Source organism: Nomascus leucogenys, chromosome 4 (genome assembly GCF_006542625.1).
Source record: "Nomascus leucogenys isolate Asia chromosome 4, Asia_NLE_v1, whole genome shotgun sequence".
NCBI classification, from domain to species: Eukaryota; Metazoa; Chordata; class Mammalia; order Primates; family Hylobatidae; genus Nomascus; species Nomascus leucogenys.
The window spans coordinates 103,201,681-103,229,574 of NC_044384.1; the positions used below are offsets into that span (position 1 = coordinate 103,201,681).

The 27,894-nt window shown below is 50.7% G+C and overlaps 3 protein-coding genes across 11 annotated transcripts in view; 1 reads left to right on the top strand and 2 right to left on the bottom strand.

The window, feature by feature from the left end:
• The window catches only part of SHISA5 (shisa family member 5), a 33,355-nt gene extending 28,336 nt beyond the window's left edge, over positions 1 to 5,019 (top strand). The window contains exons 4-6 of one of the 3 annotated variants that reach the window (XM_012497087.2): positions 3,084 to 3,199; positions 3,354 to 3,566; positions 3,741 to 5,019. In XM_012497087.2, coding sequence (XP_012352541.2) covers positions 3,084 to 3,199; positions 3,354 to 3,566; positions 3,741 to 3,820 — 409 coding nt within the window. In that variant the 3' untranslated portion in view covers positions 3,821 to 5,019. Of the gene's footprint in view, positions 1 to 3,083; positions 3,567 to 3,740 lie in introns of all 3 variants that reach the window. The other 2 variants (XM_030811860.1, XR_004029761.1) reach the window with 2 other exon arrangements.
• A 233-nt stretch (positions 5,020 to 5,252) lies between these two features.
• TREX1 (three prime repair exonuclease 1) lies at positions 5,253 to 7,230 on the bottom strand. The gene is made up of 2 exons (XM_012497073.2): positions 6,587 to 7,230; positions 5,253 to 6,266 (listed from the first exon to the last, which is right to left on the bottom strand). The coding sequence occupies exon 2, from the start codon at positions 6,238 to 6,240 to the stop codon at positions 5,296 to 5,298; it is 945 nt and encodes a 314-aa protein (XP_012352527.1). The 5' UTR covers positions 6,241 to 6,266; positions 6,587 to 7,230; the 3' UTR covers positions 5,253 to 5,295.
• Positions 7,231 to 7,256: 26 nt separating this feature from the next.
• On the bottom strand, positions 7,257 to 26,991 carry ATRIP (ATR interacting protein). Of its 7 annotated transcripts, none has more exons than XM_003257009.4 (13): positions 26,636 to 26,991; positions 23,294 to 23,427; positions 21,572 to 21,742; positions 19,046 to 19,164; positions 16,059 to 16,216; positions 14,043 to 14,138; positions 13,595 to 13,724; positions 12,713 to 13,402; positions 9,028 to 9,164; positions 8,779 to 8,870; positions 8,252 to 8,332; positions 7,829 to 8,081; positions 7,257 to 7,425 (listed from the first exon to the last, which is right to left on the bottom strand). In XM_003257009.4, exons 1-13 carry the CDS (start codon positions 26,880 to 26,882, stop codon positions 7,358 to 7,360), a joined length of 2,376 nt encoding a protein of 791 aa, XP_003257057.2. In that variant the 5' UTR covers positions 26,883 to 26,991; the 3' UTR covers positions 7,257 to 7,357. The 7 variants fall into 7 exon arrangements, with proteins under 7 accessions (XP_003257057.2, XP_003257058.2, XP_030667724.1 ...); XM_030811864.1 differs by having other exon boundaries at positions 7,264 to 7,425; positions 8,779 to 8,867; positions 26,636 to 26,987; XM_030811863.1 differs by having other exon boundaries at positions 7,277 to 7,425; positions 7,887 to 8,081; positions 26,636 to 26,987.
• Between the last annotated feature and the right edge of the window lie 903 nt (positions 26,992 to 27,894).

The following is a 27,894-nucleotide window of genomic DNA, read 5'->3' on the forward strand; positions in this document are numbered from 1 at the left end:
GTTGCCCAGGCTGGTCTCAAATTCCTGACCTCAGGCAATCCGCCTGCCTCGGCCTCCCGAAGTGTTGGGATTACAGGCTTGAACCACTGTGCCTGGCTTATTTATTTTATTTTTTAATTTTTTTGAGACGGAGTCTCCCTCTGTCGCTCAGGCTGGAGTGCAGTGGCACAATCTTAGCTCACTGCAACCTCCACCTCCTTGGTTCAAGCGATTCTCCTGCCTCAGCCTCCTGAGTAGCTGGGACTACAGTCTTGCACCACTATGCCCTGCTAATTTTTGTGTTTTTAGTAGAGACAGGGTTTCACCATGTTAGCCAGGGTAGTCTAGAACTCCTGACCTGGAGCGATCCGCCCACTTCGGCCTCTCAAAGTGTTGCCACCGCGCCTGGCCAGTTTATTATTTTTATTTTTTATTTATTTACTTTTTTGAGACAGAGTTTCGCTTTTGTTGCCTAGGCTAGAGTGCAATGGTGTGATCTTGGCTCACTGCAATCTCTGCCTCCCTGGGTTCAAGGGATTCTCCTGCCTCAGCCTCCCAAGTAGCTGGGATTGCAAGCACCCACCATCATGTCCGGCTAATTTTTTTTTATACTTTCTCGAACTCCAGACCTCAGGTGATCCACCTGCCTCGGCCTCCCAAAGTGCTGGGATTACAGGTGTGAGCCACCGCACCCAGCTGTTTTTTAGTTTTTTAATTCTTTTTTTTTTTTTTTGAGACGGAGTCTCGCTCTGTCGCCCAGGCTGGAGTGCAGTGGCGCAATCTCAGCTCACTGCAAGCTCGGCCTCCCGGGTTCACGCCATTCTCCTGCCTCAGCCTCTCCGAGTAGCTGGGACTACAGGCGCCCGCCACCACGCCCGGCTGATTTTTTTTGTATTTTTAGTAGAGACGGGGTTTCACCATGGTCTCGATCTCCTGACCTGGTGATCCGCCTGCCTCGGCCTCCCAAAGTGCTGGGATTACAAGCGTGAGCCACCGCGCCCGGCAGTTTTTTAATTCTTTTATCATCCAGTACAAAATGTCAGGCCGACAGTTTTTTTTTTTTTTTTTTTTTTTTTTTTGAGACAGAGTCTCACTCTGTCCCCTAGGCTGGAGTGCAGTGGTGCGATCTTGGCTCACTACAACCTCCGCTTCCCGGGTTCAAGCAATTCTCCTGCCTCAGCCTCCTGAGTAGCTGGGATTACAGGCGTGTGCCACCACAACCGGCTAATTTTTGCATTTTTAGTAGAGACGGGGTTTCACCATGTTGGCCAAGCTGGTCTCAAACTGCTAACCTCGTGATCCGCCCACCTCGGCCTCCCAAGGTGCTGGGATTACAGGCATGAGTCACTGTGCCCTGGCCACGCTGACAGTTTTAATCTCAGCACTTTGAGAGGCCGAGGAGGGAAGATTGCTTGAGGCCAGGAGTTTGGAAACCAGTTAGGTAACATAGTGAGACCCCTGTCTCTACAAAAATAAATGTGGTAGTGCATGCCTGTGGTTCCAGCTACTGGGGAGGCTGAGGTGGGAGAATCACTTGAGCCCGGGAGGTGGAGGCTGCAGTGAACTGTGATCACACCACTGCACTCCAGCTTGGGCGACAGAGTGAGACCCCGTCTCAAAAAATAAGTTAAAAAAGAAAAAGAATGAATCTTGGCCTCTGCAAACACAGCAGGGTGGCTAGTAAGGGGCTCTGTCTGCATTTGGAAGTCAGATTTTTTTTTTTTTTGAGACGGAGTCTCGCTCTGTCGCCCAGGCTGGAGTGCAGTGGCGCAATCTCGGCTCACTGCAAGCTCCGCCTCCCGGGTTCACGCCATTCTCCTGCCTCAGCCTCTTGGAGTAGCTGGGACTACAGGCGCCCGCCACCATGCCCGGCTAATTTTTTTTGTATTTTTAGTAGAGATGGGGTTTCACCGTGGTCTCGATCTCCTGACCTCATGATCCGCCCGCCTCGGCCTCCCAAAGTGCTGGGATTACAAGCGTGAGCCACCGCGCCCGGCCCTTTTCTTTCATTTTTGAGACAGAGTTTTGCTCCTGTCTCCAGGCTGGAGTGCAATGGCGTGATCTTGGCTGACTGCAACCTCTGCCTCTCGGGTTCAAGCGATTCTCCTGCCCCAGTCTCCCAAGTAGCTGGGATTACAGGCACCCGCCACCTTGCCCAACTAATTTTTGTATTTTTAGTAGAGACAGGGTTTCACCATATTGGCTAGGCTAGTCTCGAACTTCTCACCTCAGGTGATCTGCTCTCCTCGGCCTCCCAAAGTGCTGGGATTACAGGCATGAGCCATCGCCCCCGCCTAGAAGTCAATTTTGGTGAACTTCCCAGCCCAGGGCCTGCTTTCTCAAAGGGCTCCTCTGGCCTCCTGCCTCCAGGCCTCTGTGTCCTCCCCTTGGCTCTTGGCCCTCTCACCTGTGGAAGTGGCCATGCAGGTCGGAGGTGGGGGACCCAGGAGTGTGTGTGACCCCTGGCATGGTGCTTGGCACACAGCAAGCTTGCAGGCAGAGGCAACTATCCTTATCACTCAGGGGTCAGCCTCCCTACCCTGGGGCTGTCGTGGAGTGCAGGGGAACACTGGGGGCTTCCTGTTCCGGCCATACTGGCCTCTGCCCTCCTGGGGGTTTCTCTCTGTCTTTCCCCCGTGCTTCGTGAGCCATGTTATCTTCACTGTCTGCCTCCTACACTGGACTGTGGGCTCCCAGAGGCCAGGGCTGGCTGTCTTGCCCACTGTTAAGTTTTTTGACTCAAATCACAGTGCCTGGCTTGTGGCATGTGCCCTATACCCATCTGCTGATCAATTAGTTGTGAGGTGGACAAGATAGATGTATGTGTGTGGGGGTGGGACTTGAAGAGCTTCCTCCCATGCCTCTGAGGGTGGGACAAGTGGGGCAGACCCAGGGAGAGATGGTTACAGAGATTCACATATACCCCAGTTTACACAAGAGGAAACAGATTGAAACAGGTGCAGGCCACCCGACAAGGAAGTAGCTATATCTGTGTTGCCCAGACCCCTTCTGGCGAGAGGGGCGTGCCCTGGGAAGGGGTGGAGTGTGGGTAGCTGGTCTGGGGAGGGGCGAGGTGCCCCGGGTCATGTCTAGCTCTTTGGCAGGTTCGGAGCGACCTTGGCCATTGGCCTGACCATCTTTGTGCTGTCTGTCGTCACTATCATCATCTGCTTCACCTGCTCCTGCTGCTGCCTGTACAAGACGTGCCGCCGACCACGTCGTAAGCGTGCCCACCCTGCCCCACTGTGACCCCCTGGGGTGGCAAGGGGAGCTGACCAGGCCCTGCTTTGGCTAAGCTGGAGGGATGGGTGGCAAGCCTGGCCCTCAAGACCTGGGGAGGTGGAGGAGGGTCCTGACTGGAATTCTCTTTGCAGCAGTTGTCACCACCACCACATCCACTACTGTGGTGCATGCCCCTTATCCTCAGCCTCCAAGTGTGCCGCCCAGCTACCCTGGACCAAGCTACCAGGGCTACCACACCATGCCGCCTCAGCCAGGGATGCCAGCAGCACCCTACCCAATGCAGTACCCACCACCATACCCAGCCCAGCCCATGGGCCCACCAGCCTACCACGAGACCCTGGCTGGTGAGTGCCCCTGCCAACTCTAGCCCTGCCCGACTTCCCGAGTCTCTGCCAGCACCCCTCGGGCACCCATCCCAAACTACATCACTCAATAGGCCTCTGCCCCTTTCTGCTCGCCTGCCACTCACATGGCAGCCCACCATGCTCACAGCCAACCAGGGTCCTCTCTGCTTTCAGGAGGAGCAGCCGCGCCCTACCCCGCCAGCCAGCCTCCTTACAATCCGGCCTACATGGATGCCCCGAAGGCGGCCCTCTGAGCATCCCCTGGCCTCTCTGGCTGCCACTTGGTTATTATGTTGTGTGTGTGTGTGTGTGAGTGGTGTGCAGGCACGGTTCCTTACGCCCCATGCATGCTGTGTGTGTCCTGCCTATATATATGGCTTCCTTTGATGCTGACGAGGTGGGGAACGATCCTTGCCAGAGTGGGCTGGGACCAGACTTTGTTATCTTCCTCACCTGAAATTATGCTTCCTAAAATCTCAAGCCAAACTCAAAGAATGGGGTGGTGGGGGCACCCTGTGAGGTGGCCCCTGAGAGGTGGGGGGCTCTCCAGGGCACATCTGGAGTTCTTCTCCAGCTTACCCTAGGGTGACCAAGTATGGCCTGTCATACCAGGATGGTGCAGCTTTCTGTATGATGCAGATGTGTCCTGGTTTCGGCAGCGTAGCCAGCTGCTGCTTGAGGCCGTGGCTCGTCCCCAGAGTTGGGGGTACCCTTTGCAGAGCCAGGGACATGATGCAGGCAAAGCTTGGGATCTGACCAAGTTGGGCTTTGATCCTTTGGGCAGATGTCCCATTGCTCCCTGGAGCCTGTGTCATGCCTGTTGGGGATCAGGCAGCCTCCTGATGCCGGAACACCTCAGGCAGAGCCCTACTCAGCTGATAGCTGTCTGCCTGGACTGTCCCCTGTTCCTGCATCTCCCCTGGGACCAGCCGGAGGGCCACATCCACACACAGCCTAGCTGCCCCCAGGGAGCTCTGCTGCCTTTGCTGGCCCTGCCCTTCCCACAGGTGAGCAGGGCTCCTGTCCACCAGCACACTCAGGTCTCTTCCCTGCAGTGTTTTCATTTTATTTTAGCCAAACATTTTGCCTGTTTTCTGTTTTAAAACATGATAGTTGATATGAGACTGAAACCCCTGGGTTGTGGAGGGAAATTGGCTCAGAGATGGACAACCTGGCAAATGTGAGTCCCTGCTTCCCGACACCAGCCTCATGGAATATGCAACTCCTATACCCCAGTCCAGGGTGTTCTGGCAGCAGGGACACCTGGGCCAACGGGCCATCTGGACCAAAGGTGGGGTGTGGGGCCCTGGATGGCAGCTCTGGCCCAGACATGAATACCTCGGTGTTCCCTCTCCCTCTATTACTGTTTCACCAGAGCTGTCTTAGCTCAAATCTGTTGTGTTTCTGAGTCTAGGGTCTGTACACTTGTTTATAATAAATGCAATCGTTTGGAGCTGCTGCCCCCTTTCTTCCTGGCCTTGGCTGCTGGGATTGGAATCAGGCTGTACTCTTTCCATCCACCATTTGGGTTTCTCTGTGTTTTCCCTACTTTTATTGGGCTCAGATAGTTGACCATCCTGCTAGGGAAAGTAAGGGACAAACACTATGCCCTCCTCCCCAGGTCCCTGGGTGTGGGCAGAGGTCTGTGTTGCCAAGAAGGGTAGGAGCCAATTGACCACTCAGTGCTATTGGGGGGGGGGTCTTTATTCGTCAGATTTTCCTTCTTGGCCTACTCCCCAGGTGTGGCCAGGGATAGTCCATATAGTGTGGCTACTGCCAAGGTCAGGACGGCCAGCACACCCAGTGGGGCCAGCAGCCCCTCCCTGGGTAGGGCTCCAGGGTCCTTCATTGGAGGAAGATCCTTGGGTTTCCTGCTCTCTCCAAGGCTGGGACTAGTGTTCCTGGTTGTGGCCAGGTGTGCAGTGGTTGTGACAGCAGCTGGTCTTGGCTTGGTCCTAGCAGAGGCGGTGACCCCATACATGGGCCTGATGGTGCCGAAGGGCCTGGCGTGAGCATCCACCCACCGCAGCAGGGCCTGTGGTCTCCACTGACAGATGCTGAGCAGGGCCAGGACGTCACCCTCAGCCGTGTGCGAGTCCGGAGGGGACTGCCCATACAGGCGTGTGTAGATGCTGCCTAGGCTGTAGCTCTTCCTTGGGCCATGTTCTGAGGGGCTGCTTGCTCGCTCCAGGGCCTTCAGTGCAGTGATGCTATCCACACAGAAGGCACCATCCAGAGCACTGGTGAGGCCCAGCATAGCCAGCTCTGCTTGGAGCAGGGGGAAGTCGTAGCGGTCACCATTGTGTGCCACCAGGCACCAGGGCTGTGGCTGGCGCCGCAGGAAGGCTAGGAGCAGGTTGGCCAGGTTGTCATCGAAACATTGACGCCCATGTGCTGCCAGCACAGCTGTGCTCAGACCTGTGATCTCGCTGGCTGCAGGGCTGCAGGCCTTCCCTGGAGCCACACACAGGGAGAGCTTGTCCACCACACGCGGTGGTAGAGGAACTGTGGGAGGTGGCCCCTGAGAGGTGGGGGGGCTCTCCAGGGCACATCTGTGGACAGCCAGCAGGCACAGCTCCGTGACCTTGGGCTGGGAGAAGGGCAAGCCAGTGGCCTCCATGTCGAAAAAGATGAGGGTCTGCATGGGCCCCGGGGGCAGGGCCTGCGAGCCCATGGTTGGGTAGGTACCTGCCGCTGAGCCTGGGGAGGAGCATGGGGTGGGTGTGTGAGTACCCAGTGTTAAGATCCGAAGGGGAGGGAGTGGGGTAGGGGGTGGGCAGAAGCACATCCCAGGCCTTCCCTGCACAATCCTGCCCTGTCTGTCTGAGCTCCAGGGCCCATTTTTAGGCAGGAAGTTGGAGAGGGTGGGGTGGTTTCCTTAGTGGGACCAGCACATTCGACTGTCTGAGAGGGCTCCCTCTTCACATGACTCGGCCCCTCCCCTAGTGCCCCCTTATTCTGGGGTGGGGGAACCCATGGCCCTCCTGCCCTGCGCCATCCCCTTGTGGGGCCACACTCACCGTAGCAGGCAGGCAGGCAGGCAGGCAGGCAGGCAGTAGTGACTCGGCTGCACACTCTCCCGCGGCTCTCGCTGGCAGCAGTGGCGGGAAGTGAAACTTGGCGTGGGCCCGCCTACAGGCCCACGTGAGCCAGGCCCGCCCTGCTCGTCAGCCCGCCTGGTCTGTCCCTCTCACCAACATCCGTCCCCCCCACACCCACTCCCCTGCCCCTGGGGGACCCCAGAGGCTTTCCAAGATCCACAGCTGTGGCCTGTTGGTGGCACAATGCACCGGGGCCATCATACCAGTGACAGGCAGCTGGAAGGACCAGGGCAGTGGCGCCAGACCAGCTCCCGGTCTTACACACTGCTGGGAGCCCTTGCTGCGGCCCTTTCGTGCCCACCTGTGGGTCCCAGTTTCCCAGGCTTTCCTGGTTTAGGCCTGGGCCAAGAACCACGTCCTTCCCCGCCACACAATGGTTTCTTCCCATGGCCCCAGCCCAAAGCAATGACTCAGGACAATTCCACAGGCAGGGCAGGGCTCCTTCCTCTCCAAGGCAGATCAGTTACCATGGGGACTGGGGCTCAGCAGCAGCCAGGGACAGGAAGAAGGATCCCAGCCACTCAGGGTCTGGGTCCTGCTCCACCCCTCCCACTCCGCCAAACAGATCAGACTCAGGAAACAAGGCCAGCCAGTTCTCTGGGCAGTTCCTGCTGGTCACTGCTTTAATCAGTTGATGTGGTAAGGAAAGGAGTGGTGCTGGTGCCACCATGTGGCTGGATGCTCAGGGCCTCAGCCACACTCCACCTCGGGGTCTTCCACATCGGTTTCCGCGGCACAGAGGTCATCCAGGGCTGCCTCTGAGACAAAAAGGAGAGGTTCCTGGTGAGGGCCCAAAGGTGCCAGGGCCTAGGGCAGGTCCCACCTCTCCTCCCCCAACGTCCGCAGGAACTAACCAGTCCCTTCCACACCCAGGCCCTGCTCCCTCAGCTACTGCAAACAAAGTGATACAAAGGCAATTCAAACATGGGTATTTCTGGAAAAACCGTGGCTCTGCCAGGCACACTCAACAGACAGGAGCAAAAGGCAGCCCAATATGCTTGGAGAAGAACTGAGGCAGGAAGATAAAAGAAAACGGCCCCAGTGCCAGAACAGGCCACAGTGGGCGGGGGCCTGCTGAGGGGACGCCCAGGAATCTGACTTGTTGGGGAACCTCTGGGAGAAGCCGTGGGGGCTGGGCAGGAGGGCCTCTGGTAGGCTCACCTTCACAGTCGGTCACATCAGGAAGCCCTCGTATGAGCATGCTGACCCCCGGCATCACCTGGTCATACTGATGCAGCACCTCCACGCAGTGCATCATGAAGAGCTTGTCCTTCTGCGATAGGCCGTGCAGCAGCAGCACCGTGTCCCGCAGACAGCGCACTGTCCGCCTCTGCTGGTCAGTCCTTGGGGGCCCCCCTGCCCTCCGCACTGTCAGCCACTGTCTGTGCAACATCACAGTGAGCGCTCTGACCACCTGGGAGAGAGGGGGTGCAGACTGAGGTCTGGTGCCACCATGGCCTGCACCTGAACAATCCGCTCAGCCTAGCCACCTCAGGTGAGGAGGTTTGCAGTGGGGCCTACAGTCCTTGCACAGGGCCCCCTTACCACCACAGAGCTGCCAGCTGTTGGCCCCTACCCACTCACCTCCACATTACACTGGCAGTTGGAGCCAGTGACTGGGGGCAAGGGGCTCTGCACACCAAGCTTAGCCAGGAGCCACACCACCTAGAACAAGAACAGATCGGTTCCATCCTGGGCAGAAGACCAGTCCCTGCGAGGGTTTTCTCAAGCTTCTATAAGAGTTTACTTGCTTCAGCAACTGCTTGTCTGCACAAGTGGGGTCCAAGAAGTGGTGTGGGACCTTCCCAGGGCAGACCCAGGAAGAGCACCCATGTGTCACCAGCAACCCACCTGCCTCCAGCCCCCCATTCTGCCCCCAAGCCCCAAAGCCAAGACAGGATCAGTCATCAGGCAACTCTGCCAAGTCCTGTCTGCACTGCATCTGTGTGGTGCACAGCCCCCAAACTGAGTTTACCTCTTTAGCTGCTTGATCAACTCTTGTTACTAAAATGAATTAAAGCTCCCTTTCTCCCCAGTGGAAAGAAAGGAGATTCTGTTGGTTCTTAGGATGGGGTGGGGACAGTGTCCAGAAGGGGCTCTGGAGTTTTTACCTCTTGTTCCAGCTGGAGCCATTGTGTCTCCGAGGCCACTCTGTCAGGCCGTGATGTGATGTACATGTACAGCAGCAGCAGGAGGCAGCCTTCTGAAAAGGATAGCACGCCTCTCACTCAGGGTGCCTTCTCATGAAGAGCCTGGGCTGCATGCTGCAGAAGCCCTCCAAGGCCCTTGACCCTGTCCCCACCCCAACCCTTCCCTTGATCTGCAGGAACAGTCCAGACGCCCGCCCCACCCTGCTTTACCCGAGTGGGAACAGAGCTGAGGTGCCAGCTGGTTGTGGTCCGCCAGCAGGGAGAGGAGCTCAACAGCCAGCAGCACGCTAGGCAGGGGTGTCTCTGGGCTGAGGCACTTTGGCAGCACTTGGAACACACACTGGAACCTAAAAGACAGGGACCCAGAGAGACGTGACACTCCCCAACCCCAGCTCCATAACCTACCCTCACATTCCACTAGAGGTAACAGAAAATTGAGCAAGGCAGTACGAACAGGTGAGTTGGTTCAGCCAGACTTGGGTTTCAGTGCTGGCCTGACCCCCACTTACTTGCTATGAAACTTATTTCATGTGAACAAGTGGGCACTTCCACTGCAAGACTGCTGCAGCTGAGAGGACAGTCCCTCATCTGGTGTAGCATTGCCCAGGAAGTGGGATGACCTCCTGGACCTGGGATGCCTGGCTTCCACATGCTCCCAAACAGGGATACAAGTCCTAACTTATGTGGGAGAGAAATGTTCTGTGCCCACAGAAGGACCGGCCAGGGCTCCAGAAGTGACAAACATGGCCTTGGCTATGGTTGGATCTTATGAGACCTCTCACAGGGCAAGGAAAGCCATTTTCTCTACTTGCTAGAAAACATATCTGCTGCCAGTGGGAGAATGTGCCTACTGTGGGGTGTGCAGGAGGGAGGGGTTCTGGGCACACTGCCCCAGGTCTCAGGGGCAAAAGGAAAGCTATTACCAATAAACCAAGCCCCAAGGCAACTGCTGCTGTTTGCTCAACCCACATAGCCTAGAGGAGCATGATGGACTGGCCTGGTGGGTGGGGAGAAGGGCAATTCTGAAACACTCTATGGGGTCTGGCCAGGTGTGTACCCCTTCAGACATCTGCAGTTTCTAAGCACAGAAGGTCAAGATATCCCTCAGTATGTCCTTAGGAAGTAAGGTCTCACTATGTGGGATGAACTCACTTTAGAGCAAATCCTGCACAGCAGACAAAAAGTTCAATGCTTTTTAGTTGCCAGGGTGTGCAGACCTTTGTGGGAAGCTGGAATTTAATATGGTTGTTACCTGGTTTCACTATTGGGCTGTAAGAGGTCCAATATCTGCCACTCGCAGAAGGTATTGCAAGGAAAATCCACCTTTATATACAACACAGTGGTTTCCAAGTTATTTTTTGATAGCGTAAGAACTTTTTTTTTTTTGAAACGGAGTCTCGCTCTGTCACCCAGGCTGGAGTGCAGTGGCGCAAACTCAGCTCACTGCAACCTCCGCCTCCAGGGTTCAAGTGATTCTCCTGCCTCAGCCTCCCAAGTAGCTGGGACTACAGGTGCCTGCCACCACGCCCAGCTACTTTTTTGTATTTTTAGTAGAGACGGGGTTTCACTGTGTTAGCCGGGATGGTCTCAATCTCCTGACCTCATGATCCACTCACCTCGGCTTCCTAAAGTGCTGGGATTACAGGCATGAGCCACCATGCCCGACCCCTAAGAACCTTTTTAAATGAAATTTTATGAAGAGCCCCAGTACATGAAATAGGTAAGCATCCAGCCGTGGCTGTGTTTTGAATGTCCCTGTGGACAAGCTCAACAGGAGTGGAATAATGGTGTGTCTACCACCAGTAAAAACATGGTTTCTGGGATTCTTTTTTTTGAGATAGGGTCTCACTCTGTCACCTAGGCTGGAGTGCAGTGGCATGGTCATAGCTCACTGCCACCACAACTGGCCAATTAAAAAAAAAATTGTAGAGATGATGCTTTGTTGCCCACACTGGTCTCAAACTCCTGGGCTCAAGTGATCCTCCCAACTTGGCCTCCCAAAGTGCTGAGATTACAGGCAGGAGCCACTGTGCCCAGCCTGGGATTCATTCATTTAACAATTATTAAACAAATAACCAAGGCTGGGCCCGGTGGCTCACGCCTGTAATCCCAGCACTTTGGGAGGCCAAGGCAGGTGGATCACCTGAGGTCCGGCATTTGAGACCAGCCTGGCCAACATGGTGAAACCCTGTCTCTACTAAAAATACAAAAAATTAGCCAGGTGTGGTGGCAGGTGCCTGTAATCTCAGCGTCTCAGGAGGCTGAGGCAGGAGAACTGCTTGAACCTTGGAAGTGGAGGTTGCAGTGAGCCAAGATCATACCACTGTACTCCAGCCTGGGCAACAAGAGTGAAACTTCATCTCAAAACAAAAACAAACAAATAAACAAAAAAACAGCCACTATGAGCTGGGCCCCTGCTGGGCACTTGAGTGCTGGGTCTGCCTGATCCCACTGCCCACACTATACTGCGGTGCTGTGTCCAGCTCTGAGTACCACCTTTAGCATGGGCCAGACCAACCAAAAATATTCAGATGGAAACAGATCTAGGAAACAGCAGTGCTGAGCTCAGAGATGAGATGATTTAAGATATATTCAGCCAGTGGAATCATTCCAACATAGAAACTGACCCTTTGAGGTCAGGCGCGGTGGCTCACACTTGTAATCCCAGCACTTTGGGAGGCCGAGGCGGGTGGATCACGAGGTCAGGAGATCGAGACCACGGTGAAACCCTGTCTCTACTAAAAATATAAAAAAATCAGCCGGGCGTGGTGGCGGGCGCCTGTAGTCCCAGCTACTCGGAGAGGCTGAGGCAGGAGAACGGCGTGAACCCGGGAGGCGGAGCTTCCAGTGAGCCGAGATTGCGCCACTGCACTCCAGCCTGGGCGACAGAGCAAGACTCCATCTCAAAAAAAAAAAAAAAAAAAAAAAAAAAAAGAAACTGACCCTTTGGTAGAGTGCTGAGAGGGAGACTGGATTACTGGATGAGGGGGTGGGCTGGCTGTGTTCACAGTTCTCCCCAATCTTGAGGCTCTGGAATCCCAAGGGAGGAATTTATGATCACAGTGTTCATTTGCTAGTTTCACTGTAACACTACTACCCACAAACCTTAAGAGGAACAGACAGGCCACCCCAGATGCATGCTAAAGATGGGCACAGTGACAGGCAGAGACTCCCAGCAAGGTCAGCCCATGGGCCGCAGACCCTCCCCACATCCTCTGCTTCCTTAGGGAACCCACTAAACTTCAACGTGCTAGTGATATGTGGTCTTCACCTTACTCACATCTCAGGTTCAGAGGCCTCTTGTCTTTTTTTTTTTTTTTTTTGAGACGGAGTCTTGCTCTGTCACCCAGGCTGGAGTGCGGTGGCGCAATCTCGGTTCACTGCAAGCTCCGCCTCCCGGGTTCACGCCATTCTCCTGCCTCAGCCTCTCCGAGTAGCTGGGACTACAGGCGCCCGCCACCACGCCCGGCTAATTTTTTGTATTTTTAGTAGAGACGGGGTTTCACCGTGGTCTCGATCTCCTGACCTCGTGATCCGCCCGCCTCGGCCTCCCAAAGTGCTGGGATTACAAGCGTGAGCCACCGCGCCCGGCCAGCCCCTTGTCTTAACCCTTGCCCTGAGGCAGGGCCCTCCTCCACAGAGGTTAGCAGCCTCCTTTAATCATGTGTGCCTTTTGCTTACCTGTTGTTCAGGGGCAGAATTAAACCAAATAAACCACTTCCTTGGTTCTCCCGTTTGGCCCCACTTCCCATCACTTCAGAACTCCCTGAACCAGGCCTTAGAACTAACTAGTGTAGATAAGTCAAGATGTGAGCAAAGTACAAGTGCCATGGGTTAGACCTTAAGAGGTCAGGTGAGACCCACAAAGAATCATGACTCCTATGCTGCTTGATACCTGGGCAAGAAATCACAGGAAGTGTTTTCGGCTAATTTCACCAAAACCTTAAGGCACTGGGTCAGGACACTGGCTTGAAGGTGTCCTGTTGCTGCAGAAGAGAAAGCCAACAGGTGAAGAAGCATCTTCAACAGTGGGTGCTGTCCTTGGTCATCAGCAACCCCCCTTGGGGCTGAGGTCATATCTCCATCACTAAGCCTGTGAACCAGGCTCCCGTTTCCTTCCCCAGCAGCAGAATCTGCCCCGACTCCTGACAGTAATAGGGAGACGACTGCTCCGCTGTGGCACACCAGGTGCTGAAGAATGCTAAGTGCAGTCACAGAGAAGCCTTCCAGGATGCACACTGAGTCCTCAGGGTTGGTCTCTACGCCAGAGCTCACGCGGGAGGAATGTGTCGGTGAGTCCCCAGGTGCTCCACTTCTCTTAGCAGCTGCCAAGTCCTGCAGGGCCTGGCAGTGTAAGCCGATGAAGAACTGTACAAGGGGGAGGAAATGCACGGCTCCAGGAAGCTGGCAGAGTGGGAAGGCCCTTCTGCCTCCCTCTGCTGGGTCTCCATCACGTGAGCACTCATTCCTGGCAACCAGATTCAGTCCAGTGAATGCCAGGTTCTGTGCTTCTCTCAGGGCTGAGAGGGAAAATGACCCATCATAAGAACCTGTGGTCCTGAGGCCTGACATTCCAGCCAAGGTACTGGCAACAAACACAAAGAAAAATAGATAAGTGTGGGATGGAGATAAGGTCAAGAGCCCCAAACAGCCTGCCTGCCAAATTCTCCAGGCTCCCTGCCCTTCCCACAGACTTCCCAGGCTGACAAGGGCCAGAAAGGAATTTGCTTCCAGGAAGCTCCTTCCCAAACAAGCTTTCCAGGAGTCTTATGCTTACCTGCCAAACCCTGGTGGCTGCAGGGGGGTGCCAGCAGGAGACTCAGAACTACTACTCAGGAGGTGGCAAAGGCTTAGGGATGACTCTGGGATCAAAGGCTGCTTCAGGAGCAGGTTTATCAAAATGGAACCTGCAGAAGACAAGGTGACTCTAGAAGGTTCTGACATGGGAGATCTTTTCGGTGGCTTTCAGAAGGAAACAGTAAGGATTCTTTGGATGCCAACTGTCCTCTAAGCTGCCACTAAGCCCCAGGAAGATGCCTGTGGGTGCGGAAGGCTCTGGGACATACCTGCCCTTGGCCCTTTCCACTTTATAAAGTCTTCTGCTTAAGCCACATACTTTGACTTCCCTGGACTCTCTGCCCGGGGTGCCAGTTCTCAGAGGCCTGGGCAATTCTTCTGCATATCACTCATGCAGGCCCCTGCAAGAGAAGCTGGGATTCTGGTACCTTGAGTGTTTGATCTCTGTCTCCAGCTGTCAACAAAGCTTTTCTGGGCCTCTTCTTGTTTTATGGAGTCACCTCTCAGACTGTGGGTCTTACTATCTGAAATGTGATAAAATGTAAATCAAAACTTGAGCACAGAAGCATGGGCATATTAGAAACTTTTACATGCAATGAGTTTAAAACACAGGCTGTTCTACTTCTTTGACCTTGGATCAAACAAGAGCCAAAGCAGCTCAAGAGCCCTGCATCTTTTACCTTCGTTATGTAAAACAGGAACTCATACAAGGAAAGAAAAAGAAAATCAAGCTGTTTGCCTCACTCAAAATGAGGCAATTAGATAAAACAGTAACCACTAACATTGACATGGTGCTTGTTACGTGCTAGACAGTGTTCTAAGAGCTCTACATACTTCAGCCCATTTGTTCCTCAGTGACCCTACAAGGATTTATCATTAGGTCTGTTTTACATATAGGGAAACTGAGGCACAGAGACTAAAGGACTTGCCCAAATCATATAAGCCAGTAAGTAGCATTACTGGGACTCACATCCAGGCTACTGGGCTCTACTGCCTGCTTTTAACACTACTGTACACTGCCCCTTTAGCTGCTAGATGCCAAAAATGGAAGTGGGCTACAGTTTCTCAGAAGTGTTATGATGGCCAAGGATTTGAAAGGTTGATGGTAAGAAGAGGGTCAATGTATCTGATTTATAAGATACACTGACACAGCGGTCTGAAAACCTACTGATGTTAGATTGTCTCTCTCTAAAAAACAGCAGCATCCCCTCAATCTGGACTGAGTTATAAAAACACAAAAGCTGGACTACAAAAGGAAAACAGAGGCTGGGCACAGTGGCTCATGCCTGTAATCCCAGCACTTTGGGAGGCTAAGGTGGGTGGATCACGAGGTCATGAGATCGAGACCATCCAGGCCAACATTGTGAAACCTGTCTCTACTAAAAATACAAAAATTAGCTGGGCGTGGTGGTGCATGCCTGTAGTCCCAGCTACTCAGGAGGCTGAAGCAGAAGAATCGCTTGAACATGGGAGGCAGAGGTTGCAGTGAGCCGAGATCACACCACTGCACTCCAGCCTGGTGACAGAGTGAGACTCCGCCTCAAAGAAAAAAAAAAAGAAAAGAAAAACAGATTCCTGCATACTAGCTAGGTTTTTGGCATGGTCAATTGATGCTGTGATGGTTTAAAAATATGCCCACAAACATGATGGCAGGTCCCTGTAATCCCAGCTATTCAGGAGGCTGAGGCAGGAGAATCACTTGAACCCAGGAGGCGGAAGTTGCCATGAGCCGAGATCGTGCCATTGCACTCCAGCCTGGGTGACAGAGTGAGACCCCGTCTCAAAAAAAAAAAAAAGCCCACAAATGCTTTGACACACCTCCCTTCAAAAGGTATAAGCTTGGGGGGAGCGGGGAGGGATAGCATTAGGAGATATACCTAATGCTAAATGACGAGTTAATGGGTGCAGCACACCAACATGGCACATGTATACATACGTAACAAACCTGCATGTTGTGCACATGTACCCTAAAACTTAAAGTATAATAATAATAAAAAAAAAAAAAAAAAAAGGTATAAGCTTGGTTTCCCCCCTTGAATGAAGCCCAGACTCAGTGATTTGCTTCTAACAAACAGAATGTGGCAGAGGTGATGCTGTGTGACTTCTGAGGCTAGGCCATAAATGGATAGCTTCTGCCTGGCTCTCTCTCTCTGGATTTGCTAGCTTTAGAGGAAGCCACCCACCAGGTTATGAGGATACCCCATATCCATGTGCAGAGGCCCATGTGGCAAGAAATTACACTGCCAGCCATGTGAGTGAGCCACCTTGAATAGATCCTTCAGCTTAAGACAAGCTTTCAGTGATTCCAGTCCCTGCAGAGATTGTCCCCTCTGTGCCCTGTCAGAATTGCTGATCACAGAAATTGGGAGAAAATAAATAATAATTGTTTTAAGCCACATATTTGGGTAGCTTGTTATACATCAATAGATGACTAATGGACTTACCCTCTTTGCCCACCAGAGGCTTGTATCCTGACTCCGTCTGGCAGGGGTGGGGAAGGGACATGTTAGCACTAAAAGACTCCTTTGTAGGAAAAGATGTTTTTCCAAATTGTGGAGAACATGCTTCTGGCTTTATAACCACAGAAGGGTTTTTCCTAGGACTGGAAAAAGTTAACTATGAAAGCAAAGTAATGATTCTACTAAAACCATTCAAAATATCTGGTTACAAAATTTCTAACAAACTTTAAACTTTTCATGTCTAGGTGTTTTAACCAAAGGTTTTATCTATTATATGTCTACCATTCTTTGTCAGGGGAGCAGTGCAAAATTCCAGGCATTTGTTTTTCTTTTTTAAAAATATTTTTAAATTTTAATTTCTCTATAGAGTTGGGGTTTCGCTAAGTTACCCAGGCTGGTCTGAAACTCCTGAGCTCAAGTGATCCACCCGCCTTGGCCTCCCAAAGTGCTGGGATTACAGGCATGATCCACTGTTACTGGCTAATTCCACGCATTTTGATCCAAATTATTGAAAAAGTCTTTTACTCATTTTTATATTTTTCTAATCATCCAAAAATATAATATTAGCCATAATTCTTTTACTATTCTTTATTATCACTATTTACAATTCCACCAAAACATTTTTTTTTGAGACAGAGTCTTGTTCCGTCGCCCAGGCTGGAGTACAGTAGCATGATCATAGCTCACTGCAGCCTTGACCTCCTGGGCTCAAGCGATCCACCCATCTGTAATCCCAGCCTCCTGAGTAGCTGGGATTACAGGCACACACCAACATGGCCAGCTAATTTTTTTTTTTTTTTTTTTTTGGTGAGACAGGGTCTCACTCTGTTGCCCATGCTGGAGCCCAGTGGCACAATTACGGCGCACTGCAGCCTCCACCTCTTGGGCTCAGTGATCCTCCCACCTCATCCTTCTGAGTAGCACAGGGACTACAGGTCTGCAACCACCACATCTGGCTAACTTTTTATTCTTTCTAGAGTTATTTCTAGAGATACAGTTTCACCATGTTGCCTAGGCTAGTCTTGAACTCGTGGGCTCAAATGATCTGCCCACCTCAGCTTCCCAAAATGCTGGGATTACAGGCATGAGCCACTGGGGCCGGTAATTTTATTTTTTTTTTAGTAGCAATGGGGTTTTGCTATGTTGCCCAGGCTAGTCTCGAACTGCTAACCTTAAGCAATCTTCCTGCCTTAGCCTTCTGTGTAGCTGGGATTGCCTGTGTAGCTACCATGCCTGGTGCAAAACATCTTTTCAATGTGGAACAAACTATATTTTTTTTTCTGGAATGGAGTCTTGTTCTGTTGCCCAGGCTGGCGTGCAGTGGCGTGATCTTGGCTCACTGCAACCTCTGCCTACAGGTTCAAGTGATTCTCCTGCCTCAGCCTCCCAAATAGCTGAGATTACAGGCGCATGCCACCATGCCCAGCTAATTTTTATATTTTCAGTAGAGACAGTGTTTCACCATGTTGGCCAGGTTGGTCTCGAACCCCTGACCTTGAGTGATCTGCCTGCCTCATCCTCCCAAAGTGTTGGGATTACAGGTGTGAGCCACTGCGCCCAGCCAATGTGGAACAAACGATTTTTTAATGGTCACAAGACTTCCAGGCTGGGCGCGGTGGCTCACACCTGTAATCCCAACAATTTGGGAGGCCGAGGCGGGTGGATCACCTGAAGTCAGGAGTTCGAGAGCAGCTTGACCAACATGGTGAAATCCCATCTCTACTTAAAAAAAAAAAAATACAAAAAAAACTAGCCTGGCGTGGTGGTATGTGCCTGTAATACCAGCTACTTGGGAGGCTGAGACAGGGAGGTGGAGGTTGCAGTGAGCTGAGATCATGCCAGTGCACTCCAGCCTGGACAACAGAGCAAGACTCTGTCTAAAAAAAAAAAAAAAAAAAAAAAAACTTCCAATAGAATGCAAAGACTTTAAACAGAAAAAGGGCTATCAAAATAAATATCAAAATTTTGATAAACCTACTAGGTATGTTGAAAACTGAGCAACTTCTCAGTGCCAATGTCTTTATGGTAGAGAAGCAGTATTAACCCTCTGATCTGATCATATAATGCTGAGGTCTTTCTGTTACTGATGTATGAAGAGGATCCCCTCAGCTCTCTTGTCTTATGTGGACAATGCAAGGCATGGAGAGTTCAGTTTCACACACTGCCCATTATGAACAAAGGCAGCAGAATGTTCAAAACCAGAAGATGCCCTGACTGACACTGTTCAAATTTCAAGACTGGGCCAGGCACAGTGGCTCATGCTTGTAATCCCAGTAGTTTGGGAGGCCCAGGCTGGCAGATCATTTGAGTCCAGGAGTTCGAGACAAGCCTGGCCAACATGGTGAAACCCCGTCTCTACAAAAATTAGCTGGGCATGGTGGTGTGTGCCTGTAGTCCCAGCTACTCAGGAGGCTGAGGGAGGAGAATTGCTTGAACCCAGGAGGCAGAGGTTGCAGTGAGCCGAAATTGTACCACTGTACTCCAGCCTGGGTGACAGAGCGAGACTCTGTCTCAAAAAAAAAAAAGAAAAAAAAAGTTGAGCACATCTGACCACAAAGGATGGGGCTGTTGGACAAGGGTCCCCAGACAGCAAATGAGAAAAAATATTCCAAGTAGCTGGAACTAAAATACACTCATGCTTGCAACAAAATCAGTTAAACAAATTACATAAAAGTAAAGACCGGCCCACCCCCAAAATTTGGAGATCATTTTTCCAGGTCTTTCTAGTCCTGAAGAATTATGTTTATAAAATGCCATACAGAGGCAGTATTTCTAGAGTATGGGCCTTTATGCTGTGATGTCTCAAACCATGCAAGCGTCATCTAAACTACCTCTGAATCCTTCAGGAAAAGAGGATCTCTGCCCAGGTGGAGGGGTCTAAATGGCCTTCATTTAGGACCAGCCTGACATTGTTATGCAGATTTTTTACTAAATAATGCAAAACTGAACTATCCCTCCAGCACCATCATTACCTGACATGGGAAACAGAGGGAGCAGCCAGTTTATTTGCTCGTTCACTGGTCTGGAGCTTTGTCCTTAATTCATTCATCTCTGCATCTTTAAACTGGAGTTCAGACTGCAATGATTGGAGCTGGAAGGCAAAAGAAACATGCTTGTAATGGCCCCGTCATATACACAAAAATATCTCTGGGCTTCAAAATCACAAGCCAGTAAAAGACAAACAATGAAAAATACATATGAAAGTCTGCTGTGACATAAACGTCCTAAAATATCAAACATTAGCTTTCTTTCTGAAAGACAATATGGTACTCTAAAAAGATACTGGACTCTATTGTAAGGGTAGTTTGTGAGGGTTTAAATACCAGCCCTGGCCAGGTGTGGTGGCTCAGGCCTGTAATCCTAAGCACTTTGGGAGGTTGAGGCGGGAGGATCGTTTGAGCCCAGGAGTTCGAGACCAGCCTGGGCAAAATAGCAAGACCTTGACTCTACAAAAAATTTAAAAAATAAAAAAAAAGAATTAAATACCAGCCCACCATTTATTTAATGTCTTTGAATCCTAACTTATTTGTAACATAAAATACCTGTCTTCATGATAGTTGGGAGGATTAAGTAGAATGATGAGTGTAAAATACCCAGCATAGAGCTTGGTAAGGTGCCCTATGTCAGCAGTAACATATTGACCTTTATTAATGAACGCACTGGTGCACAATTCCAGGTCTTCTTCAAAGTTTGGGCAGAGGAGTTGGAACAGTTTACCAAGACACTATGCAGTACAGAGAGACCTGCTGCTCTGGCCTCCAGGTGCTATAGCCAACAGTAACTGCCCTCATTCCCCAAGCACACTCTGTGCCAGGCCCAGCACCAAACAAAGTAAGTGCAAGAATGTGTGAGTCTCCCAACAACCTTTCTGGTTATGTTTTGGAACAGATAAGGGAAATGAGCCAGGGAGCTTAAGTTACTACCTTGAGGTGACCGCTTATGTGTGATGAAGCCTGGATTCAAATTCAGGTTTGTCTGACCGCAAATTCCTTGCTCTTCATCACTTATACAGAAAGTTAACTATTGCGGTTAGTGTGGGGCATAGGTAAGTGCTTAAAGTTTGCTAAGTTTGCTGAATGAAACAATGAGAATAAGCTCCCATGTCCTTGAGACTGAAGCACGGGGAGGTGCTGAGGGAAAGTTGTGGTAGCTACTGGATACCCACTGTTTTCCTTTCCAGAATAGCATTTTCCTTTCCCTGAGAAACAGGCTGGGCATGGTGGCTCGCGCCTGTAATCTCAGCACTTCGGGAGGCCAAGGTGGGAGGACTGCGTGAGCCCAGGAGTTTGAGAACGGCTTGGGGAATATAGCAAAACCCCGTCTGTACCAAAATTTAAAAATTAGCTGTGCCTGGTGGTGTGTGCCTATAGTTCCAGCTACCTGGGAGGCTGAGGTGGGAGGATTGCTTGAGCCTGGGAAGTCAAGGCTGCAGTGAGCTGTGATTGCACCACTGCACTCCAGCCTAGGCAAGACAGTGAAACCCTGGACCCTGTCTCAAAAAAAAAAAAAAAAAAAAAAAAAAATCAATAATTTCCCTACCTCTGACTATTTTATTAGAATGGGAGCTGTCATTTTTTTGTTTTTGGTTGCTTTTGGTTACAGCAATTGGCCAGGGACAGACAATTGACTCAAGTTAGACCAATCACAGCCTTTCTCAGAATTTTAAAACTTGAGATGAGGGAGCCTAAGTCTTTTTTCGAGACAGGGTCTCGCTCTGTTGCCCAGGCTGGAGTACAATAGCATGATCATGACTTACTGCAGCCTCAACCTCAACCTCCTGGGCTCAAGCAATTCTCCCACCTCAGCCTCCTGAGTAGCTGGGACTACAGGTGCACACCACCATGCCTGGATAATTTTGTTCTTTTTTTATTTTTCTTTTTTGTAGAGATGAGGTCTCACTAGTTGCCCAGGCTGGTCTCGAACCCTTGGCTTAAGTGATCCTCTCACCTCAGCCTCCCAAAGTGCTGGATTACAGGCGTGAGCCACTGCATGTGGCCCTAAGTCTTAATTCTGCTCTATATTTATAAAATACGAGCCCAGGAGCTTCTGGAGAACACACCCTCTACCATAAGGATAGAGACTGTTTATAGCATAGAGAATAAAAATGTCCTGGCAAGATTTAAGTCATTTAAGGTCCCACCACACCCCCGTTCTTCCCAGACTTGGATATGGAAGCAATACATTTCCTTTTAGCCTAAGCTAGGTCAGTTGAGTTTCTGATCTAGCAAAAGAGCCCTAATGTAAGCCTGTTTCTAGAAATGCTAAGCTAGTTACTTATTCCTGCCAAGACCAACTACCACAGCAAAATAGAGTTTCACCTAAATCCCTTTCCAAAATATATCCAGACCCTGGAAGAAGAGTGGATGGCAATGAGATGATAGTAGAAAGTATTTAAGACAAACAAGTGTTGAAATCTCCCTGGAAGATTTACAGGCAACCCTGGTCAAAGGAACTCAGTGGGCAGGCAAAGCTGGTGCAAAACAAATGCTCTGGGTCACCTTTTTGGAGAATTCCTTTTCCTTGTCACTGAGTGCTTGGGTTTTCTCTTGCTCAAGAAGAAAATGTGATCTTCTCTGTTCCTCTAGAACGGATTCCGTCTGATGTAGTGAGTCTCGCAAAATTTTAATTTCTCCATTCTTAATGAGAACTTCTTCTTCCATTACTTTCATCTGTAAATCCCAAATTAATCTTGTGAAAACTTTGTAAGAGAAAACTACTTAGGTACTTTGTTTTAAAATGTAGTTGGGGAGATGGAGAAAGCACAGGAAAAACAGACAAATTTGTAATCAAAATATATCCACAGCAACCAGATGTCACCATGGTCTGCTAGGCCTGTTCATGGGACAGCTGATATTCATCAAGACAGCTTAAGCATACACTTGTCACTCATGCATGCAGATTCTTTTTGCCAGGGAGGGGGATGGGGTTGCTTAGGCTGGAATGCTGTGGCACAATCATAGCTCAATGTAACCTCGAACTCCTGGGCTCAAGTGATCCTCTCGCCTCAACCTCTTGAGTAGCTAGGACTACAAAGCATGTGCCACTAGCCTGGCTAATTTTCACTTTTATTTGTAGAGACAGGGTCTCATTGTATTGCCCAGGCTGTTCTTGAACTCCTGAGTTCAAGCGATTCTCTCACCTTGGCCTCCCAAAGTGCTGGGATTACAGGCATGAGCCACCTTGCCTGACCAGATTCCTTTTTTTTGAGACAGAGTCTCGCTATTGTCGCCTGGGCTGGAGTGCAATGGCACGATCTCAGCTCACTGCAACCTTCACCTCCCAGGTTCCAGCAATTCTCCTGCCTCAGCCTCCCGAGTAGCTGAGATTACAGGCGCCCGCCACAATGCCCAGCTAATTTTTGTATTTTTAGTAGAGACGGGTTTTCACCATGTTGGCCAGGCTGGTCTTGAACTCCTGACCTCAGGTGATCCACTGGCCTCGGCCTACCAAAGTGCTGGGATTACAGGTGTGAGCCACCACGCCTGGATGGATTCTTTAGGCTGTAAGAGGCATTAACAATCTGGGTCGCTGGGTGTGGTAGCTCATGCCTGTAATCCCAACACTCTGGGAGGCTGAGGCCAGGGGTTTGAGACCAGCCTGGCCAACATGGTGAAACTCTGTCTCTACTAAAAATACAAGAATTAGCTGGGCGTGGTGGTGCACACCTGTAGTCCCAGCTACTCTGGAAGCTAAGGCATGAGAATTGCTTAAAACCAGGAGGCAGAGGTTGAAGTGAGCCGAGACTGTGTCACTGTACTCCAGCCTGGTGACAGACTCCATCTCCAAAACAAACAAAAAAATCTGGGTCACATACCTTGCACAACTAAAATTCCACATATTCCTGGTTTTCTTAGGGACCTACAGATGGTGATATGAAGAGTGTCTGCTTTCTTGCAAAGCTGCTAATGAAAATAGCAACCATTATGAAGTTGTGTTCTTCACATGAAGATATATGCTATAAATTCATCTCAGTATCCTAACAGTTTGTATCTCTTTTTGGATCTGGTATACAGTGTTTTTCTTCTTGCCTTTGCCATTAGGAATCTCACGATTTAGTTTCTTTCAGCCTAAACTTTCTGGCTTTCTTTCCCTAGTCTTTTCCCATGTCATAGGGATGAATCTAGACACTTGTTTTACAACTTTGTATATTTTACTGTACAATGCTTTTAAACACATAAGTGAATGAATTAGCTACAAAAACCACAAGTTAAGTCACTTACCTTTTCTTTAAGTTCTTTATATTGTGCCTGAAGTACCTCTAATTCGAAATTATCTTTAATTGGAACATTTTCTCTGTTTTTCCCTGGAGGATTTTTTGACATGCCGTCTAATAATCTGTGGACCTTACGATCACCTGTAAAAAACAGTTCCATATACATTTCAGGACCCAACATTTTCCCACTTTTGCCAGAAAATGCTGAAAATACCCACTTCTTTTTTTTCTTTTTTGAGATAGGGTCTTGCTCTGTCACCCAGGCTGGAGTGCAGTGGTGTGATCACTGCTCACTGCCACCTTGACCTTCTGGGTTCAAGTGATCCTCCTGCCTTAGCCTCCTGTGTAGCTGGGACTACAGGTGTGTGCCACCATGCCTGGCTATTTCTTTTTTTTTTTGTATTTTAGTAGAGATGGCGTTTCACCATGTTGGCCAGGCTGGTCTTGATTTCCTGTCCTCGCGATCCACCCGCCTCAGCCTCCCAAAGTGTTGGGATTACAGGCGTCAGCCACTGAGCCTGGCTGCCTGGCTAATTTTAAAATTCTTTGTAGAGATGGGGTCTCCTTATGTTGCCCAGGTTGGTCTTGAACTCCTGGGCTTAAGCAATCCTCCTGCCTTTGCCTCCCAAAGTGCTGGGAAGAATTACTCTTGAGAGCAAAGCAGAGAAAGATCTAGTAAGCAATATAGGTGTTTTTCAACCTAAGAACATGGTTCAAACTCATAAATGATCCTTCTTTTTTTTTTTTTTTTGAGACAGAGTCTCGCTCTGTTGCCCAGGCTGGAGAGCAGTGGCGTGATCTCGGCTCACTGCAACCTCCGCCTCCCAGGTTCAAGCGATTCTTGTGTCTCACCCTCCTGAGTAGCTGGGATTACAGGCGTGTGCGACCACGCCCGGCTAATTTTTATATTTTTAGTAGAGATGGGGTTTCACCATATTGGCCAGCCTGGTCTCAAACTCCTGGCCTCAAGTAATCAGCCCGCCTCAGCTTCCCAAAGTGCTGGGATTACAGGCATGAGCCACCGCACCTGGCTGAAACTCATAAATGATCCTTCTAAAACAACAGATCCTATTACTCTTTCCCTATCCTTCATCCAATTCCAAGAGTCTCATCTAAAGCCTGAGGAGATCTCATTGGCCAGAACTCAATGATCTATTTATTATTCAGTAATAGTTACTGACCACATACAATATACCAGGCATGTGAGGCTCTACAGGTACAATAGTGAGCAAAATTGATACTGTCCTTACACTCACAGAGCTTAAAAGACATTCGACAAATAATCACACAGATAAATATAAAATTACAACCGTGATTAAGAACTGCAGAAGAGAACAAATACAGGAAAGCCTATAACATGACAGCAATCTGACTTAAGTGGGATGACTGGAACACTTCCCTAGGGAAGACGTGAAGGAGCTGAGAGCTGAAGGACAAGTAGGAATTAACCAGATGAGTGGAGATGAATGAATGAAAAGTATACTCAATGTACAAAGAAAGAACAATGTATAAAGTTTCTGTATTGTAAAGAAGCAGAGAGAATTCAAAGAATGTTAGTGCAGCCAGAACCCAGAGAGTGAGAAAGGGCCAAACCAGGCTGGGCCTTGCAGGCCATGTTAAGGATTTTGGTCTTCACACTAGAAGAAGTGGGAAATTATTAAAGGGCTTTCATTGGGGTGTTCATGGCTGGGTGTGGTGGCTCACGCCTGTAATCTCAGCACTTTGGGAGGCCAAGGCGGGTGGATCACCTGAGGTCAGCAGTTTGAGACCAGCCTGGCCAACATGGCGAAACCCCGTCTCTACTAAAAATACAAAAATTAGCCAGGCGTGGTGGTGGGCACAAGTAATCCCAGCTACTTGGGAGGCTGAGGCTACTCGGGAGGTTGAGGCAGGAGAATCGCTTGAACCTGGGAGGTGGAGGCTGTGGTGAGCCAAGATGGCACCACTACACTTCAGCCTGGGTGACAGAGTGAGACTCTGTCAAAAAAAAAAGGGGGGGTGGGGTTCATGTTTATCTGTGTAAGACACAGCCAGATTTGAGTTTTGAAAAGATCACTCAGAAGGTGATGTGAAGCCTCACTTGTAGGGAGTCAAGATTGGAAATGGGAAACCAATTTAGCAGACCATTGTTCAAGGGAGGACTCATGGTAACATAGATCAGACAGTTGGTAGAAGCGATGTGAATAGGATAGATTCCAGAGAAGGATTAAGAAGGTAAGCTTGACAGGCTTTCCAAATAAATTAGATGTAGAGTCAAGGAAAGGGGAAGAGCCGCCTTGTGCCACTGGATGGAGAGTCGTGCTAGTTACTTCCTTGTGGAACATCTGGTCATCATTCTCTGAATGTCTGCTTTGCCGGCACCATGCTAGAAATGCTGGAGGAGGACTGGGTTTCCAGGAAATGATCCTGTTGAGTTTAAGGTGCCTTGAGACACCCAAGTACAGATGCAAGGTGCACTCAAAACCTTTCTCTTTCTGGGAGTCCTCAAGACTTCACTCATTCCTCAACTAGAATGTAAGCACCATGAAGAACAGTTTTTGTATTTTTTTGAGACGGAGTCTCGCTCTGTCGCCCAGGCTGGAGTGCAGTGGTGCGATCTCGGCTCACTGCAAGCTCCGCCTCCCGGGTTCACGCCATTCTCCTGCCTCAGCCTCTGGAGTAGCTGGGAATACAGGCGCCCGCCACTGTGCCCGGCTAATTTTTTGTATTTTTAGTAGAGACGGGGTTTCACCGTGGTCTCGATCTCCTGACCTCGTGATCCACCCGCCTCGGCCTCCCAAAGTGCTGGGATTACAGGCGTGAGCCACCGCGCCCGGCAGTTTTTGTATTTTGTTGTTAGGTCAGCTGCAGTTCCTCACGTTTGGGCACCTAGCACAGTTTACTGGTTGTATAAAAGAATAAATTTATTTCATCTCTTGCCTGTGTCAGGCTCCTCCCATGCTCACACTGCCCAAGGGAGACAGTGAGCTTCATAAGATCTAAAGCCGCTCAAACTTGTCACAAGAAGGGGTCACCATGCATGGGTAGTGATGGTTCTGATGGTGGTGGTAGGTGTGTTCCAAGGAGCTCTGCTTAGAACCAAGAACCAAGTGGCCTAAACTTTAGAAAATAAAGTAAAATGTCAACTTAGCCTTCTGTGTTTCAAATCGGCTGTTTGACCTGGCTAATGCATTTCCCCCTAAAATCAAAGGACCTTCTGGAAGACAACCGCTGCTTAAATCAGGGTGTTCCCATATTTTAAAAAGGCGAAAAGGCAGGGCTGGCCGCGAGGTTCCGAAGCCACAGCCATCAAGGGGATCTGGCGCGGTCTGCAACTCCCTCCGAGCAAAAGGCCGCGAGGAGCACTCACTGGACACGTCCCGAGCCGCGGCCGGACATTGGCTCAGGGCCTGTGACGCGAGGGTGTCAAGCTCCTCCAGGTCGTCGGCAGTGAAGTCCCCATGCGCGCCGAACGGGTCATCAGGGTCCGGGGCAGCGGCCGCGGAGAAGCCCCGGGCCCGCTTGCTCGGGGGGTGCCCGGTGCCCGGCGGCGGGCCGGGGCGAGGCGCCGGGGGCTCGCTCCGCCTCTTGCTGCCTGGCGCGGAGGTCCCCGCCATGCTTTCCGCTCACCCCAAGTATCCGACAGCACCGAGCTGGACTTGCCTGCCGCCAGGCCCGAGCGCTGGACCAACCGTCCGCGCGCCGCCGCTTGCCTCCGCAGCGAGTGCTCCGCCCCTGGCCCAGGGGCCAATCAGCTGGCAGGAGAGGGCGCGGAGGAATGACGAACGTCCGAGCGCGCCGCCACACCCGGCCCCGCCCGGTGTTCAGAGGTCCACGGCCGGGATTCGGCAGGTTTGCTGCAAGGACTCAGTGCGGCGCGATCCGTTACCGGAGAGGCGGGTCGGAGGCGCACCAGCTCCGCCGCGCGGGTGGCTTTGCGCTCCCTCCCTGGCATTCCGTGGAGGAGGGCCGCGCCGGAGCAGCTTGCCCTAGCATTCACGCGTGTTGCGTTTGAGTCGAGCCAGGCAGCATTCAGGGATGTGGTCTCCGTGACCTCGCTTTCCTTCTGCCGCCAGACCCACCTCCCACAAACCCCGAGGCTTTCTTGAGGAGAGTGTAATTTGTTGGGTGAGGAGTACGAATACAGCTGTCGTGTACAGACATCTTCCGGTATAGTGAATGTTTCCCATGTATACATTTGAGGTAGGCCCAGGGAGGAGGAAAGTCCAAGGAGGAATGATGTTTGGAGCTGTTCTTGTGTGGGAGGGGGTGGGAGCTGCTCAGGCTGTTAACATTCATTCCTCTGAGTGCTGGAGTGTTTTTTTTCCTAAGCCCTGGTTGTATAGAATAGGGCTCAGGAGGTTAAGAAGTCCCCCTGTAAATGGCACCTGGGCTGTCCTACAGGTTGAGTCAAGTTAGCAGGATAGAGGGGTAGGAGGCTGGCACATAAGACTAACACGAGAATTCTACATTGAAAGGGAGGCCACACAAAGGCCAGGTAAGAGTTACCTGTGGCGAACAGAGGTAAAGCTTCACAAAGGAGCAGCAATTTGAGGTGGGCTTGCGTGCCTGACAAATTTTATTGGGCAGCTGTGGTGTGCAGAACAGTTAGCCGCAATAGAGAATTTG

Coding starts and splice junctions, on each gene's coding strand:
- TREX1 (XM_012497073.2), bottom strand. CDS start 6,240: ATGGGCTCGCAGGCCCTGCCCCCGGGGCCCATGCAGACCCTCATCTTT.
- ATRIP (XM_030811861.1), bottom strand. CDS start 26,882: ATGGCGGGGACCTCCGCGCCAGGCAGCAAGAGGCGGAGCGAGCCCCCG. Junction 23,428..26,635: donor CGCGGCTCGGGACGTGTCCA/GTGAGTGCTCCT, acceptor TGTTTTTTACAG/GTGATCGTAAGGTCCACAGA. Junction 19,165..21,571: donor AAAAGGAATTCTCCAAAAAG/GTGACCCAGAGC, acceptor TTTGCCTTCCAG/CTCCAATCATTGCAGTCTGA.